The sequence below is a fragment of the Rhamphochromis longiceps genome, linkage group LG7, assembly GCF_057381845.1.
Source record: "Rhamphochromis longiceps isolate RC_006_pf linkage group LG7, R_longiceps_female_GT1.1, whole genome shotgun sequence".
Taxonomy (NCBI): domain Eukaryota; kingdom Metazoa; phylum Chordata; class Actinopteri; order Cichliformes; family Cichlidae; genus Rhamphochromis; species Rhamphochromis longiceps.
The window spans coordinates 17,889,522-17,906,569 of NC_140563.1; the positions used below are offsets into that span (position 1 = coordinate 17,889,522).

The window sequence follows — 17,048 nt, forward strand, 5'->3', positions numbered from 1 at the left end:
TTATAGTCCCCACTACGGTGTGAAGACCTCCACCGCCACACACGCATACCATTACCACATTATCCCTGCCCATTCCACCCTCTGTTCACACAATCAGTGGATTCAGTACAGTTTTCTGCTTACTCTTTGTAACGTCAAAACATTTCTGAAGCGCCAGCTAATAAGTGCATCTCTGGAGTGCCTCCATGAGCTCAATATGTTTGTTAACACTTTTCTTCCCTCTCTCTCTCCCCCTCTCTCTTTTGGAGAAACTTCAAGATATGGCAGAATCATTAATCAGGAACTTTGCTGTGAATTAGCTGTAAATCATACCACTCATCCCCGGATGCACTCTTCAAACAACAGTGCCAGGTGTTCTTAATCAAAATTTGGTTTGTTTGCTTTTTTGTGTGCGTGCATATATTAAAAATGCCAGGTGGACTGTTTTCTTTTTTCATTAATATATTCTCTATCAAGAGCAAGGTAATGTTACAGCTCATTTACTGTGCAGAGCTTCAGGTCATATAAACATGTTTTGACAGCTGTTTCATTACATTCAGAATAGGCTGGCTGACGGTGTTTCTATTTTCTATTAGAGGTTACTTAATAATCCCTGCTGTTACAGTGTAGGTTGGTTATTGAGTTCATATGATGCTTTCAGTGTCATATCCTGCTCTTCAGCACTGTTTAACTGATTGTTACATACCCAAAAAGGTCTAGGGTGTGAGGGGAGTAACATAACACTAAATGGAGGACATGAGAAGGCTATTTGGGTTGAGTTGCTAAAATGTTAACAGAAAGAAATAGAAGTTAATTTGGGAGGAGAGCCAAGGCCAACACAACAAACGAGAAAACCTTAAACCCTGAAATTGAAATCTTAAAACTTAAAATAAAAGTCAACAGAAGAATTACAAGCCTACACCCCAGAAATGTTCATTCGCATATATCTGAGCATTTGCAGCTAACGCAATAAACCAACAAAGAAATGGATAGCAGAATAAAACACTACTGCCGTTCTGTTTCATGTCATTAGCGCAGTGACCCACAGCAAATGTTCCCTCTTCACCAAATGGCAAAGGAGTAAATTCAGCAAACTTTTGAGAACATGGCACACCGGCGACTGCCAAGTCTTCTGCCTGATAGGCAGTGAATTGAACTCATGACCTGTTCAACTTGAAAACGCTGAAATAGTTGGTGCTATGGTTGCCTTTTTTTTTTTTTTTTAACAAGTGTTCAGTCAAAGCTTGAAAAGAATGGCTGCAGAGTTGTGGTATTTCCTCACTTTACTCTGAGCTCTCAGGGTTTCATGTCCATGTCCTTTAACTCCAGTCTGATATGCACAGAAGTACTTTTTCTATACAGTAGCTCTTTTGAGCATCATTTCTGTCTCCTCCTGTTCAAACTGTGTAATCAGGACACAGTGGGAAACACTTGAATTGCATCCAATTTCCTCTCGCTTCCCTTTGTTTATTGACTCGGGGACCTGACAAAGAGTGAGACTTGAGTGGGTTGAGCGAAAACCACAGACACTAACACTCCTAACCTCTTGCTAGCACTTGCTGTGCCATGAACAACGCAGTGGGGAGCCGTGAAGTAGATTGATTACACTTGTGATCACTCTTCTAAGATAATGTCCTTCCTTTTAATCATGAATTGTGCCGCCGCTCTTTACAAGGATAAGATTATCATCAGCAACTTCATCACTGTCTCATTGTAAATGCCGTCCTAATTGGACGGCTCCGCTCTTCCTTGGAAGTTTTGATCTTATTTACTGCTGTGTGTCCTTCAGCTGAAGAGGAATCATTTTTGGATTGCATTTGCCATCTGCTTTTTTTCTGTGTGTCTGCTGTCTAATGTGCTGCTTTCCTTCACAAAGAGACGTCAGTGTGTTGTCTTCGCTTGCTGCAATTAGGGGTTTTTAGTGCTTGAGTGTGATTGTCAGTTGCCAGGTGAAGCTAATTACTCTACAAGACTCCGTAGGACTTCTACAACAGCTTTTTGTAAAATCAAAGGCTTAGCGGTGCTTGCACTATATGTTGGTTCGATCCCTGCGGTGTTGAGCTTTGCTGAGTGCTCTGAAGTCAATAGCTTCGTACTTACACATGGCGTACCATTGAGACCTTATAATCCTATGACTCCTTAAACTACCTGACATTTCATCAAATCACCAGCCATTTACCTGCAAGACACCCCCTAGCTTTGCTTTCTCTGAAACATTCTCAGTGTTTGAATTAAGATTTGACGGCGAGTTTTGCGAGATAAAGGCTCAAATGAGAGCTGAGACCTCGCAGCCTCGAGCTATCATCAGTAATCCACTCGTTTTACTCTCTTTGACGTTAGCTGAATTGACCAGACCTGCTCAGTGTCGATCCTTGAAGCTGTCTTGATTTTGAAGAAGAAGAAGAAAAGCAGCCTGAGGTAAAAGACGCAGCAATCTCACACATCATGCACAAAATAAATTGTTTTGTGCATAGTTTTTTTAACTTCAGCATTTGGACTCGTATTGTAAAGGTTTTGACAGCTTCTTTCATACTCGGCTTCTTTCCTCCTTATTTCCTTTCTTCCCTTCCTTGCTTGACAACCCACTTCAATTTGCTCTTAGTTAATGACTAATAGATGAGTTAGTGATCAGCCATCAAAGTCTCTCAGTATATCATTTCCACAATTAAAGCTGTCTGAACTTCGCTCTCTTTCCCAAACCAGTAACCTTCACAGTGGCAGCTTCAGGGAAAAAGAGGGACACCAAAATGTCTGTGATGTGAAAAAAAACAAGTCTGTCTGGCATTATATAAATACTTTTTATCCAGTGTTAATTGCTTTAACTGCTTGGATGACCACATATATTTGTGAAGAAAATAACTCCCATTTCCAAAAACTCATAAAGCTACAATGAATGACTTTAAAAAAAAAAACAAAAAAAACGACCTGGCATTTGATGGCACTGCTCTGCCACACAGATGAAAAACTTAATTACTAAACTCTCAGTGTCAGCTGAAAAGTCAGCAAATCGGAGAAAATGTTAAAAATACTACCCAAACCATGTCCATTGTAAACATCTACTGTGTTTTGACTGTGTGATGAGTCACAAGGACAGCACAGCTGCTTGCAGATACTACATACACATACTGTTTTCCCTATCTGTAACTCTGCATTAGATTCAGAATTAAGAGGATGACTGCTGTGAAGTGTGTTCAACCTTTCTCCTCGATTGCAAGATGTGTTCCACAAAATATTGCATAAATATTTTCTACTGCGAATCTCCTGGAAGTTATTTTTGAACAGGGACAAACCTGGTCTCGTCATAAATCCCATGATAGCGTCGTTGCACTGGGTATTCAGAAAAGAGGTGCAGCAGCTGAGTGAGTCACTTTTTGGACTTGCTTGTTTAATATTTTGCCATTAATGGGTAGAAAACTTACTGAAAGGAAAGGCAGCAATTTAGGACCTCCTTGAGCAATAGCTGCCCCAGATACTTCACATTAAGACTTAAGATGGAATATGGAAAGTCTGGCTCTTTCAAAAGGTCGTGATATTTACCTCCCGGTTCTTCTATATTTGCACAATAATTAATGTGTAAAATGACTGTTGTTGTCTAACATTTACATTGCATTTCTTTCTTTAAATGCATGTGCCTACTGCACAGAATAAACTGAAGACGTACAAGAGAAATGGAAGAGGAGGAGGAGATGTATTTGTCAAACCTTAGTGGTTTCGGTTTGTCCCTGTGTGTGTGTGCGTGTGTGTGTGTGTGTGTGTGTGTTAAAAACACTACGATTCACCTCTGTTTGTTGCACCCCCCCTCCACCTCATTCTCTTCACATAAAGAGGCGTTCCATGACAGTACCCACTTGATTTTCTTCAGTCAGCATATGGGTGGCACCATTACTCTTTATGACATCTTTTCACGCCAGGCCATTTTGCTGATCTGCACAGCACATAGCATCATCCAGCTACCCCTCATCATCCCCACCCCCCAAACCAATTATCAGTTATCACCAAGGAGAAGGCTGTTCATCCATTAGTTATTCATCCACCCAAGTGCAGCTTTTACTCTAATTCGATTTTCTCCCTCCGTTTTACATTAAAAACCACTCCAAGATGGCAAGATGTTAAAAGTTAAGCACAGAGATTAACCGCATCTCTAAATCTCCGTGTACCCCGCATGTGCCATTAACCTTGAACTAGCTGATTAACTTAGCAGTGGTGTTTCCCTCACCGGGAACAAATCGTATTTAAAATTTGCAGCAGAGTTTCAGAGTGAAACCGAAGTAGGATAGTATCATTATCTCGAATGTAGCCCTAATCTTTTAATGTTGAAAAAAAAAAAAGAGTGACCTATTTTGTGGGAAAGTAAAGAGAACAGGAGGGTGCCATGGATATTATTGGACCAAGTTTGTGTTGGTGCTTTGGCCCTGGTGTTTATTGCTGAAATCAGTGATCTGTTGCTCACTACGTGCTACCAAAAGCTAGAAAGTAACCCAGAACATTTGTGAACTGTTGCTCTCTTTACCCGCTATGCTGCTCAGCACGTTTGACATTGAGTGTCGTTGCCCTTCTCCCTTTGTCCTTTTAAAAAAGTTGTCCTTGCGCTGAGTTATTACGGAAAGAGATTGGATAATAAACATATGTAAAAACCACACAGTAAATTTTAGAGCAGATTGAAAGAGGTGATACACCTTGAACGAGTTGCGCAATAAAGGGAGTGCTCCACAGAAGATTGGTGCTCAGAGAAGAAAATTGGCAGAATTCATCAAATGTTCTGCGGGCATAAAACCTCAGCAGCAGCGCAAAGGGCCTTTAATGTGAAAAATAGCCCAGGGGCCTTGTGTGGTGTGTTTTATGTGGTTGGAGGGGTTAAAGGAGGCATGTACACTGGCTCATGTAGAGATGTTGAGGGGATTGTCAAATTTCCCCAGTGGCATCCTTACTCTCTCTCTTTTTCTTTCGGTTTCATGTCGTTGGAGCGTTGCTTGAGTTGCTGAGACAGTAGCGCTGACTGTGATTTATACAGTCATAAGAGCTGCACTGTAGCAGACCTTGGCCCGTATTTTATTCTGACACTTATTATTGAAATGAGACATTTGGGTGTAAGGAGGAACCCAGTCCGCTTTCTCGCCGAGAAGGATGAGCTAGCAGTCATGTTCGCATCAAATCTCGGTCTTGTAGCATTTGGAAAGTCCTCAAGGAGTATTTAATTCCACTTCTCTACTGAATGTCCCACTCGCAGGCAGTTTTTTTTTTTGTTTTTTTTTTTAATGAAAATGCAAATTCCGCCTGGCGTGTCGAAGGACAAAATTCCAACATGCCGATGTTGTTGGAGCTGCGGTGCGGGGGCTTCTGTTCGTGTGTCGTAGAGCAGACTCCGTTGGCAGCGCGTCGTGTGCCATATGGCTGCATAGACACAGCTGGGGGAAAAAAAATCAACTAACAGTACAGTAGTTGTGTTTTTAGTTCAGTTTAGTTGTAGTAATTATTTTTGACAGAATTTCAATGGATTGACAGTGTTAACATTATTAAAATTTGCAGCATCACTGGGCGTCGGGCAGACGACCACATGCCATACGGCTGAGAGCGGTCGACCAACCCACGGCCCTTTGCTGCATGTCTTCCCCGCTCTCTCTCTACCCCCGCTTTCCTGTCATTTCTTCACTTTCTGTCAAATAAAGCTAAAAAAGTTGGAGCATCACTGAGGCTTGTGTTTCCGTAAATCACCACCACGATTAAGTGGAAATGCTTATTTTTGTCTCTTTTTTTGTGTAAAAATGAGTAAACACCATCCAAAAGACTTCTGTGTTTTTACTTTGCAGATGAGTAAATTAAGACAAACACTGTGGTGAGGTTTAGTTCAAACTTAAAAAGTATTTTCATTTGTCTAAGCGTTGAAACAAAACAGATGTTAACTAAGCTGTGCAAGAAAAAATATATAAATATGTATTCTGAAGCTAACAATGCACTAAAAAAGACATTAATCATTAACTCGTATTGATGCACCACACTTTGGCGGTGTCCTTACTGTCAGAGAGAGAGAGAACTACAACCGGATGAATTCAACTCAAGTGGGAACATGATCTAAATTAAAGCTGACAAACTGAACCCATCCCTAACTGTCATACCCACAGTCTTCTTTGACTCTTTTATCTGAGGGCTCTGCACAGGTGACTGGAGCCCAACAATGAGTGGGTCATGTTGCCTTTTCCCAGAAGATGAGGAGATGGAACAGGCGTGTAATCGATGGATGTAAGCCCCACACTCGTGGGCCTGGATGACCTACATGTTACACTTCCTCCATCTGCCTGCATATACTTAGCACCCCACACGCTGCCACTCAGACCAGCAGGTGACCGAGCACATGAGCTGCAGACCGCGCGTAACTGAGGCTTATTGCATGTACAGATGTTAAGATCAACAGACAAGGTTACACAGTTAATACCGGGCTCTGTCGAAAGCCGTGTTTCCATGTCGCTGTAGCTGAAGTGGAATAAATGACCTTGGTTCATTCATTTCTGTGCTCTTCTACATCAGCCAGGATACCTACGAAGGCAAACGCTGTCCCCTTAGTCGCACCGTAATCTTTTGAAAATTGAAAACAAAAACATTTCATTAAGATTCAAAGTGCTACATGCACGCTATAAAGCAATGTGTGCAGTTAATTCAAAGGCATAAAAAAGCTAATGGACTATTATAGTCTACTGCCTGAGGCTGTCTTTTCTCCTCGCAGAAGAAGTACATCAATCACTTCTATCAGTAATCCCCTGCAAGCTGCCAGCGCTGTCTGTGCTTCCCGCTAGAGAAGCTGTCTCTTCCGTAGAAGCGGCATCAGATGTGGCTGAAGTTGACACATTAACAGATATGCCCCACTCTCCTACCACTATCACTACATTCTGCCCTCGGTCTTCGGAGATATTGATGGGAGGGAGCAGTCGATGAGACAAAAGCAGTGACAGAGGAGGCGCTCGAGGGGTCGAGCTAAGCTGCTGCGTGTTTGTTCTTCCTGGCTTGTCCTCTTACCTGGAGGATAAATGATAAGATGGGTCACAGATGAAAGCGCCTTCAGGATTGCGCTTTGCTGTAGGCGTCTACAAGCTCGTAGTTATATACACAGTGACTGTTAAAGTTTTCAAGTAAGTCTGTTTGTTTGTCGGTAACGGCTCAGGGCGGCTTAAAGTGACATCATATGTTTGCTGAAGAGGAGATTTAATGCACTCAGCCGCGTAACACATACAGTTTTTTGAATGTCTTTGTCAATACGGGACTCTGCTACAAAGGAAATGAAAGAAAGGAGGGGAAAAAAGTGGTTGCATCCCTTTGTTACACTCCACTAAGCTGGTTTACTGCATTTGTTGTTGGAAGGCTGGTGGTCGTCTCTGGGGCTTTGAATGAAAACACATTTCTCCTCTGGCTACAGCTGCTGCATATCCATGTGCAAACAGCCAGCAGATGTGTCTTGATCCAGCTCCTCCATCCCAGCACCAGTTTCCTTCCAACTTCACATTTACCTGATCATCTCCTGTCCCGGTTGTAGAGCAAATGATCTCTCCTGAGCAATCACCATTGTTTTGTTCCAGACCAATAAGATAATTCATGTTGACTCAGTGCATATGGAACACTTTTGGCCATGAAGCACTTGCAGAGCTGCTTTGGACTTGATAAACACTACAGCTGCTAAATAATTTGTTGCAAACAGATCTTGTTTACCAGCACGTGTTTATGAATGAATATGTATTTGCGTGCTTTGCATGCACACTTGAGGAGGATAGCTGATTCCTGCATAACTACATTTGAATGTGTGATGAAACTTTAAGAGGCTACAGCTTGTTCGGGCTGTTAATTTGTGAATAAACAGTGTTTGTGGAATTTAGCCAATTCCAGTTTTAGTGTAGGAACTCACCTTAAGCATCGTTAAGCATGCAGATTGATGGTGTACTTTGTGGATAATAAAGCAAAAGTGTGCTGAAGGCAGATATTCAGTGTAAGAATATCTGAGAATATCGAGGGAGCCGCAGCCAGACTTATAGAACCCCTTCCCATCTGTCAGATAGGACTACAGATCCACAAAAATAACATAGGCAGTGTGTCTAGCTGGATAGACATCAGTCAAGGGGACACAAGAAGGATGGCAGCGTCCCTCATGGAGTTAAAGCTACTTAATATTCTTGTGTTTATTGGGGATTAATTGTTCCATCTGTCTCACATAAAAACCAGTGAACAAAATAGAAAAACAACACAACCTTCCCTCCCGTTTTTTTTCCCTGATAGATTTCTTGTTTCTGTTTGGCTGTGAGTATGACTCGTTAAACGGTGAGGCTTGGAGGAGAAGGAGGAGGAGCCTGGACTGGACAGTCTGAACAAGGGGGAGAGCTGGAAAATTTAATCATTTTTCTTTGGGTCTGTCATACGCTATGGGCTGCCTCATTTGTCTGCTCCAACTCCTTTGTTTCCATCAGACTCTCTGTTCAAGGATTAGGCTACAGAGCAAGAGACATGCAGCAAAAGAGGAAAGAACGAGCTATATAAGCTAATTACAACAGTACTCCATGTTTCTTTAATACAGTATGTGTAAGGTATTTGCTGCAGTACTTAAGAACTGCTGAATGGCCAAGAATGAAAGCAAGAAAGATTTAAGTGGGGGCACTTGCTAGATTCAATGTGAATAAGAGGTATGTTTTGTGGGTGGAATACCTGAAGACCTAAGAGTGGGTGCCTTGGAACTTTTATTGTCATTGGGTGGAAATATTTAACCTTAAAATGTGTTTTGGCATACAAACCTTTGTTTGGGAGTCAGTTAAGGGCATTAGGTCGTGCATTTCAATTGTAATTGCAGGTAGGAGTGAAGCCGGGATGAGAGAGGCTGCACGACTGCTTTTTTTCTACCTTCACGTTGCCCACAGTTGAACAACAGATCTGTTGACCGAGTTTATCTCCTGCTGAGGTGATTAATGTAAGTTTGCTGCAAACAAAGGTCACATCAGGAGGCAGGGGAGCAGACCAGAGCACAAGAGCTAAGAGAGTTATATATGGCTACAGTTACTGCTGAGAAAAGAAGCTGTTTATTTTTTGTAGGGCATCCCTCAGTCTCTGGGGATTTACGTGGAGAATTAAAAGGAATAACACAGACGCATCCAGGAACGAACTAAGTAGAACAGTAGAGCAGCACTGCTGTGGCATAACAGTTATAATATTCATTGTCCTACGCTGTTTATCCCCCTATAAATATTTTTATATTTACTGCCAGTACATAATGGTGTTAGTTATGGGGATGGCAAACAGATGAAATTATAGCAGTGCTGTGCTGATGAAGATTTATTTACTTGTCTTCTGTGGCACTTGTGGGGTAGCCTTTTAATGCTACCAGGAAAAAAGCAAGTCCACATGATGCTGTAGGGTCTTTCTTCATAAAATCTCTCCATTTCTTGTGTAGTGTAGTCACAAATTACTAAAAGTGCTCCTTGAAGGAGAAGAAGTGTTACTACTCCTCAGATGGTGTCCTAGGATGTCGGTGATGTGCGTATGTGTGAATTGCCCAATTTGGGAGTTGCCAAATGGGGATATTTCTTTCTTCTTCTTCTTTTTTCTTTAGTCTTTTCTGCTCATTTGTGCACATAATGGAGCGGTTACTGAGTGTGGAGTCCCCTTAAGGGATTTTTCCTTAGGGTATCTCGAGATATTAGATATATGTCTTCATTATCTGGATAGTTTCAGCTGTTCGAAACTTTAAAGATGATTACGCAGCACTTCGACTGTCTTTTTTTTTTTTTTTTCTTTAAATCTCAGGTTCCAACTCTTGTGAAATATGATATAAGGTGAATACTTTTTGGTGTAGTCAACTTTTGAGTCGTGGGACTTTGTTCTGGCTTTTTCTATCAGCCAATAAGTCAATTACAAATAAGTGATGATAACAATAAAATAAAAGACAAATATTTGCTTGCCTCTATAATCCAATCCAACTAGTTGCGTATAGCTCAAATGGGATTTATGAGGACTTGGAAACATCCATGCTTTACACACGGTTAATGCTGTGTGGTCCTGTCAGTACAAAAGCACATTGAGTCATTTCATTCAAACGCAGGAGTAAAGAATTGGTGGTGGGATTTTTGGGTTTATAAATATAAACCTCCTCTGTCGGACTTCCCAGGTGCGTTCTTTGTCTCTAATGTTCGTTTAGAGGCAGTACATGCACACAGTCAGTTGCTGTAAAACTACCAGCTGCTTATGAATTTAGGTCATTTTGTTACAGTCAGAAGTGTGTGTGTGTGTGTGTGTGTGTGTGTGTGTGTGTGTGTGTGTGTGTGTGTGTGTGTGTGTGTGTGTGTGTGTGTGTGTTTATTTCTGCCACGACTTTGTATTTTAAAGAGTTTGTAATTCAGGCCCAGAAACACTGCCGCTTTTGAGTTTCCCAGGCTCGCTGTATCTTTCCACAGCTGACGCTTGTGAATATAAATGCCTTCTTTTACTTCATAGTTGTCATTTTAACTAATTTAAGTTTGCAGTGTGAGCAAAATACTCCCTTCCAAAGCCACATTTAAATGCAACAGTAACTGTAATTATCCTGCGTCTACCTTATTTTCCCTCTTACTTTTCTGCCGTTATCTAAATTATAATCTCTGGCTTGAGCATTTATACCAAAGCACATTCTCTGGGGTATTCCACAGCCAGAGTTTCTCCTGCAAAGAAATTACTGGTGCTAAATGAAGCAATGATTTTCTTTATACGTTCCAGCTGTAGTGCAAATGGTTTTCAGTCTGCCAGAAAATCCAGTTCTTTTTCGGGAGATGAGGTTGAAGATGGAATGAGTGGACAGAGGCCGTTTGGGTTTTGATCTAACAGCCTAATTATGTTGCATCACACTGATTGTGTGCATGCTCTCCACTGTTATATTCATTAAGATGCCTTTTTGATCATATATTGAGAAGACATCGTCTCCACCTTTAATGAGTCAGTACACTGGGTAGAGAAGTTTAGAAGAATGCATTAAGATTGAGGGGTTTTTTAACATGTGGTGCATTTTTACTGCTAAACAGTACTCCGTTGGTGCAGGTGAAGGGCACTGCTTAGAGTAGAGCATGCAGCAGGCTTTGAGCTTATGTCACTTTTCCCAGGTTTTTAGTCTCAGTATTCACATGCGAAATTCAGGACTATAGAACCACTTAAATGATACCTGTGCTTATAGTATCTTTACACATTTTTATTCCAAAAAGTTGTCAAAATAAGCGCACAAAAGAATGCAATTTTTCACTGTTATTCTCAGGTGAATGGAAAAGAGTTGTCCAAGTCCAGCCATGAAGAGACTGTGGAAGCCTTTCGCCCTGCCAAGGACCCCGTCGTGGTGCAGGTCATCCGGCGGACCCCCAGCGGGCGCCCCCATGGCCCCCCTCAGGAAATCCATGTGGTGGATGTGTGCACTCAGACTGACATCACCTTTGAACACATCATGGCGCTGGCAAAACTCCGGCCTTCAACCCCTCCTGTGCCTGACGTCTGTCCCTTCCTGCTCTCTGACAGGTATGCAGAAAATATAAAGCTTAAAAAGATCGGGAGCCCTGCTTTCACAGACTATGAGCATAGCAACAAATGATTTTATATAATTTCTTGATATATATATTTTTTTATTTAGATTTACTCCACTATGAAGTTTTAGGTTTGCTGCAGCAGATAGCGATACAGAGTTTGTTGTTGTGTCCTTGTCTGACTTTGGCTGAGGCTGACAATAATTAAGGATGGGGGAAAATAAGCAATGTCATTGAGCCATGAAGCAGAAATATCAGCGTTTGTAGGATTAGCATTACAAGTCTGGAGGACGACTGTTTATTATAAATAAATTGCCTAACCAGACGCGCAGTTTATTCTGACAAATAGAGATTTGTTTGAATGGGCGTCCTAGAACCATTCATTTCCTGCTTCACAAATACGAGGAAATGGGGAAAAAAAGAAACAAAAGACAAATTATGGACAGTTTCAAGTGGTTCTGATTAGCCAAGCGTGCTACATGTATCACTAGGCAGATAAAGTCCAAGACCACAAATAAATGTTGTTATAGATACAACGTCCTCTAGACTTTGAGGATCTGAACTACCAGTGTACTTAAAAATTTACAAGGGGGATAGTTGTAGCTGGGTGGCAGGTGAAAAACTGCAATAATAAGTCAACAGAGATTATTTTTTCAGTAGACAGACTAAATATGTTTTGAGTTAAATTTCTCTATATTTAGAGAAAATATAACTAATGTAACTATGTATAATTTGTGGATGTGAGACTGATCGTATCTCAACAGCTCAAGCGTTTGCTGGGTTGTACATCACTTCAAAGCCAAGTTGGGGGTTTTTTCCCCTTTTTTTATTGTTTGTGAGAGCAATCCATTAAAAGATCTCCAGAGTTTGAAGCATCAACAAGAGGTTTTGCTGGAAAACAACAAAGGAAACATGGCTCCTTATTTCATCTTTTGGCATTTTAGTTTATGTGTTATGTGTTGTGTTTATCTCAGAGGAGAAGTAAAGTGTGCACAAGAAAAGTTTAGCATAAAAGAATATCTAGGTTTCACCTCGAGGGAATGAGCAAGAGCAACACTGCAGCTTTATTGCACAGAGCCGAGAAATTAAGACTGCCCCATTGTTTGGTACAGTAGATGATTAATTCCAAAAACACTACACATTTTGAGTTGTATATTTCTTGTCATTGGAAGCTTGCGTAAGTATTCAGTCAGTTAAAGCAACTGTGTGTCAATATTGGAGATGTTATTTAAAAAAAACTGTCTGGGTAAGTATCTTGCATGCACGATATATATATCTATATATACTCAGTGTCACCATAGAAATCCTCATGGGAACTTCTGGCCTTAATTGGAGCTGCTTGGGGTATTATTTTGCCTCATGGAAGGTTTACAAGGTGATTAAAGCAAATGGGCTAATAAAAAAAGCTAGGCAACACAAAGGAATGTATGCCCGATCCTCACAGCCCCAGGCCAAGTCTGAATGTAATCAATGTGACCCATAAAACTCACATTTTCTTCTCTTCATCTGAGATCAGGTGCACAATCCAATATACGGCAGGTTTTATAGCTATAACAAAGGTTTTGGCATCTTATATTTGGGGCTAGATTGTAAATTTGTAATTGTGTTCTTTGCTCCCACTGCCAAATGTTGTTACATGAATAATATTGAGCCATCAAGCATTCTGACATTTACCAGTCTGTTTTTTTTTGTTTTTTTTTTTTATCACTGGAGGGTTGTTTTGAGACAGTTTTACAGTCCTGGGTAATCTGGGAGTCAGACAGCCCCTGGAAACATCACTCAACGTGTTCGACAGAGTGTCTTTTTGAGGTTTTTGTCCACCGTGATTATCCTGTGCGGCACCAAAGCTTGCTCATCGCGTTAGGCCCTCACAATGCTGTTTTGTTCTGTGACTGAGGGAGGCATAATAGAATTACACTTTACAGTGTGGGGGGTTTTGTCTGTCAAGAGCAGGAAGCAAATTACAGTATGTGGATATGCTGTTATTAACACTCCAGCACCAATGAAAGCTCTTGACAAATCCTTTCTTCTTCAGATTTCAGCTAAGACAAAAGCAACTAAGTCCTGTCACTGTCAAACTGAGGAAAAGCATCTTGCTTACACCAAAATCTCCACCTCTTTCTGTTTCCCTGGCTCCCTGTCCATCCCTTTTGACAGCTGTCATTCCCTTCATACAATGGACCAGGATTACTACGAAGGGACTGACTACCTCTCCCCTGTACCCGCTGATGGAGACAGGACAGAGGAGTTTGAGTATGAGGTAAGACTGATACTTGATATCGGTGGCAACTGGAATGGTCAATATTAGCTATAAGGGATTATTATCAAAAGTGTATGCATGCGAGTAGGATCCCTGCACAGGTGTGAAGTGTACATCTACATTCCTGCAAACACATTTCTCCTGTGCTCATCTATTAAGGACAAATCCCAGGGGCACTGTAGTGCGAGATAATCAGTCGCATCACAGTCCTCGCTTCTGTTGAAAATGACCAAAGCTTTTGCCCTCAAAAGGCGACAAGATAAAGTAGAAAACTTCCAAGTGCACCCGTTCTTGCTTGAGATTTGTAAGTTGTTTTCATGTGTCCGGAAGAGAAACCGAGGGAGCTGTTTGACTGAGTATGATCAAACCCAATTAAAGTCAGGTGTGTGTGGCAGCTGCTAGCAAGGAAAAAAAAATCTTTGCTTATGCATCTTTCCCAAAGTGTAAGTAAGGGAAACAGTAGGATAGGTGATGCTTTGGAGGCTAATGATCTCTAGCACATTAGAGAATCACTGATTCAGGGACAGGAAGTGATAAACAGACTGTGTCTGTTAACCGCTTTGGTCCAATATTCTTTATTTCCGAGTCATTGAGGTGTGAGCACAAAGTCAGCGAGGGCTCCTCTGGTCTGATGTATGATGATTGCTCACCCCTCCCTCCTCCTATTTGTTTCATTGAATTTGTTCTGAATGTTTTCACCCACTGAGGTTGAGCTGTTTCTTCACATCCTAAAGAGATTTGTGCACCCATTTGAATCGCAGAGGCTTGAGTGTCAAATCGGAACAAATATAATGTATTAAAGCATCTTTTTACGCCTCATTGCTATTAGCAAATCCTATTATACTCTGTGTGCTTTGCAGCCTTTCCACTTTCTTTTTTTATTTTTTTTAAATGCTTGCAGGGTTTTATACTACCCTGATGTTGTTCCACTTACTGTATGTCGACTGATAGTTTACCCACTTTGTAAGGGACACCGTGCTGGTACCAGGTTGGACTCTCTTTAGTTTCAGAACAGCCTTAATTCTGTCTGGTGCAAATTTATTATGGTGCTGAAAACATTCCTCAGAGACTTTGGTCCATATTGACACAATAAAATCACACAGTGACACATCCACAGTGCTAATAATATTTTACCAGGTGTTCTGTTGGATAATTGCATTTGAATACGATGAACTTGGTATCATGTTCAAGAAACCAGATTGAGGTTATTTGAGCTTTGTGACATGGTGTGTTATCCTGCTAGAAGCAGCCATCAGAAGACGGTTACACAGTCATAAAGTGATAAACATGGTGAGCAATTATACTCAGGTAAGCTGAGGTGTTTGCATGATGCTCAACTGCTACTAAGAGGCCAAATGTGTGCCAAGAAAATATCCTGATACCAATGCACCAACACCAGCATCTCCGGAGGATGGATCCATGCTCTCGTGTTGTTTACACACAGTTCTGAGCTCATCATCCAAATTTTGCAGCAGAAATTGAAACTCGTCAGCCCAGGCAACATTTTTCAATTATCAGTTTCTGAAATACTCAAACCAGTCTATCAGGCACCAACAACCATTCCACATTCAAAGTCACTTAAATCACCTTTCTTCCACACTCTGATGCTCTATTTGAACTTCAGCAGGTCTACGTGCTTAAATGCACCGAGTGGCTGCCATGTGATTTAATGAGATATTGGCATTAACAATCAGTTGCGCATGTGTACCTAACAAAGCAAGAGAGCAGATCAGTAATTTAATCCAGGTCTGGGGACATATGGACAGGACACAGGAAACCTTCCATTATATGGTTCATGTTAAGTTATAAAAACACAAGTGCTGAATTCTCTGACCTCACAAAATAACCTGACATCATTACACATTACAGGTTATAGCCGGTCATGTAATGGCATATAATTGTGTATTTAGAGGCATCCTTCATCTGATTGCGGTCTGTTGGTGTTGTATAAACACACACACTCGTATGAATATGTTGCAAAATTAAAAAAAAAAAAAATGTCCTTGTCATCCACCCTAGTTGTCTTAAACGCCTCAACTTGCATTGACCCGAAGGTATCGAGTGAAACATTTAACAAACACCTGCAACTTTCCGTGCTCACAAGTGCTCACCCCTTGTCGGGCTGAACGATGGCTGTAAAAGTATTAAAATCTTAATGCTGCCTTTTTTAAATCACTTCTCAGCTAGACACACACATGCAGAGCAAACTTTTACAGCTGCAGACTAATACGGAGACTCCAGTCATCGAGCATTACGCATCAATGCGATCGTGGCTCAGGAGTTGGGTGTTCGTCTTGGAAGGTTGCCGGTTCGAGCCCCGGCTCCGACAGTCTCAGTCGTTGTGTCCTTGGGCAAGACACTTCACCCGTTGCCTACTGGTGGTGGTCAGAGGGCCCGGTGGCGCCAGTGTCCGGCAGCCTCGACTCTGTCAGTGCGCCCCAGGGCAGCTGTGGCTACAATGTAGCTTGCCATCACCAGTGTGTGAATGGGTCGATGACTGAATGTAGTGTAAAGCGCTATACAAATACAGGCCGTTTGCCATTGCTAAAAGTTTCCTTTCATGTACGGTTGTAAAATAAGGCTCTAACATCACAAACCGGTTGGTGCCATCATGGTGGCTACAACCATCTTGTATTGAGATTCTATGCACTAAAACATACGTTTCCTAGAATTCCTGCATGCCTGTGGGGGCAAAACTATATTAGTAACCATTCCTGTGATTACCTCAGGTGAGTTCTGCAGACATGAAGTACTCCAAGCACAGAGATAGTCCTCCCAATTTCCCTGCCAGCGGTAGCCATCCGCACATTTCTGGCTGCTTTTTCAATTACTGGTAATCAAAAGTGCGATTATTATGACAGCATCCAATGTGCTTTGATGGTTGGTGGCAATCTTCTCCTTAATCACGCCATCGCAGTCATTAATTTACTGTCAGCCCTCGTCCCCGTGCTGCAATCTCCTTCCTGAGAGGCAGAGAGCTCGCCTGGAAAATAGAGGAAAAAAAACAAATGAAAAGAGAAGCGAGAGGCAGTGATTGCCGAATGCATTTGATGGTTCAGGAGTCAACCTCCTTTTGCAGAAGCTTCAGAGTGAGTGGGTGTTTTTTTTTTTCCAAACAATATATTCTTAAAACAAATAGGCAAAAAAGAACATCTGATAAATAAAATGGGGTCACATCATTAGACACGCACAGATTTGATGCCTCATCCACCATGTAGTAATGGTGCCAATCTATTTTCTCTGATCATTTAGCCGCAGGTTTGCAGCACTATATCTAGCTATTAATTAGTCAGAAGTAAGTTTAA

At 41.5% G+C, this 17,048-nt stretch overlaps 1 protein-coding gene across 3 annotated transcripts in view; it reads left to right on the top strand.

Moving 5' to 3' along the window:
• LOC146665150 (PDZ domain-containing RING finger protein 4) overlaps positions 1 to 17,048 on the top strand; it is a 123,373-nt gene that overhangs the window by 93,033 nt on the left and 13,292 nt on the right. For all 3 annotated transcript variants that reach the window (XM_085412661.1, XM_085412663.1, XM_085412662.1), the window contains 2 exons: positions 11,225 to 11,478; positions 13,641 to 13,743. In XM_085412661.1, the coding sequence (XP_085268787.1) occupies positions 11,225 to 11,478; positions 13,641 to 13,743 (357 nt within the window). The remainder of the gene's footprint in view (positions 1 to 11,224; positions 11,479 to 13,640; positions 13,744 to 17,048) is intronic.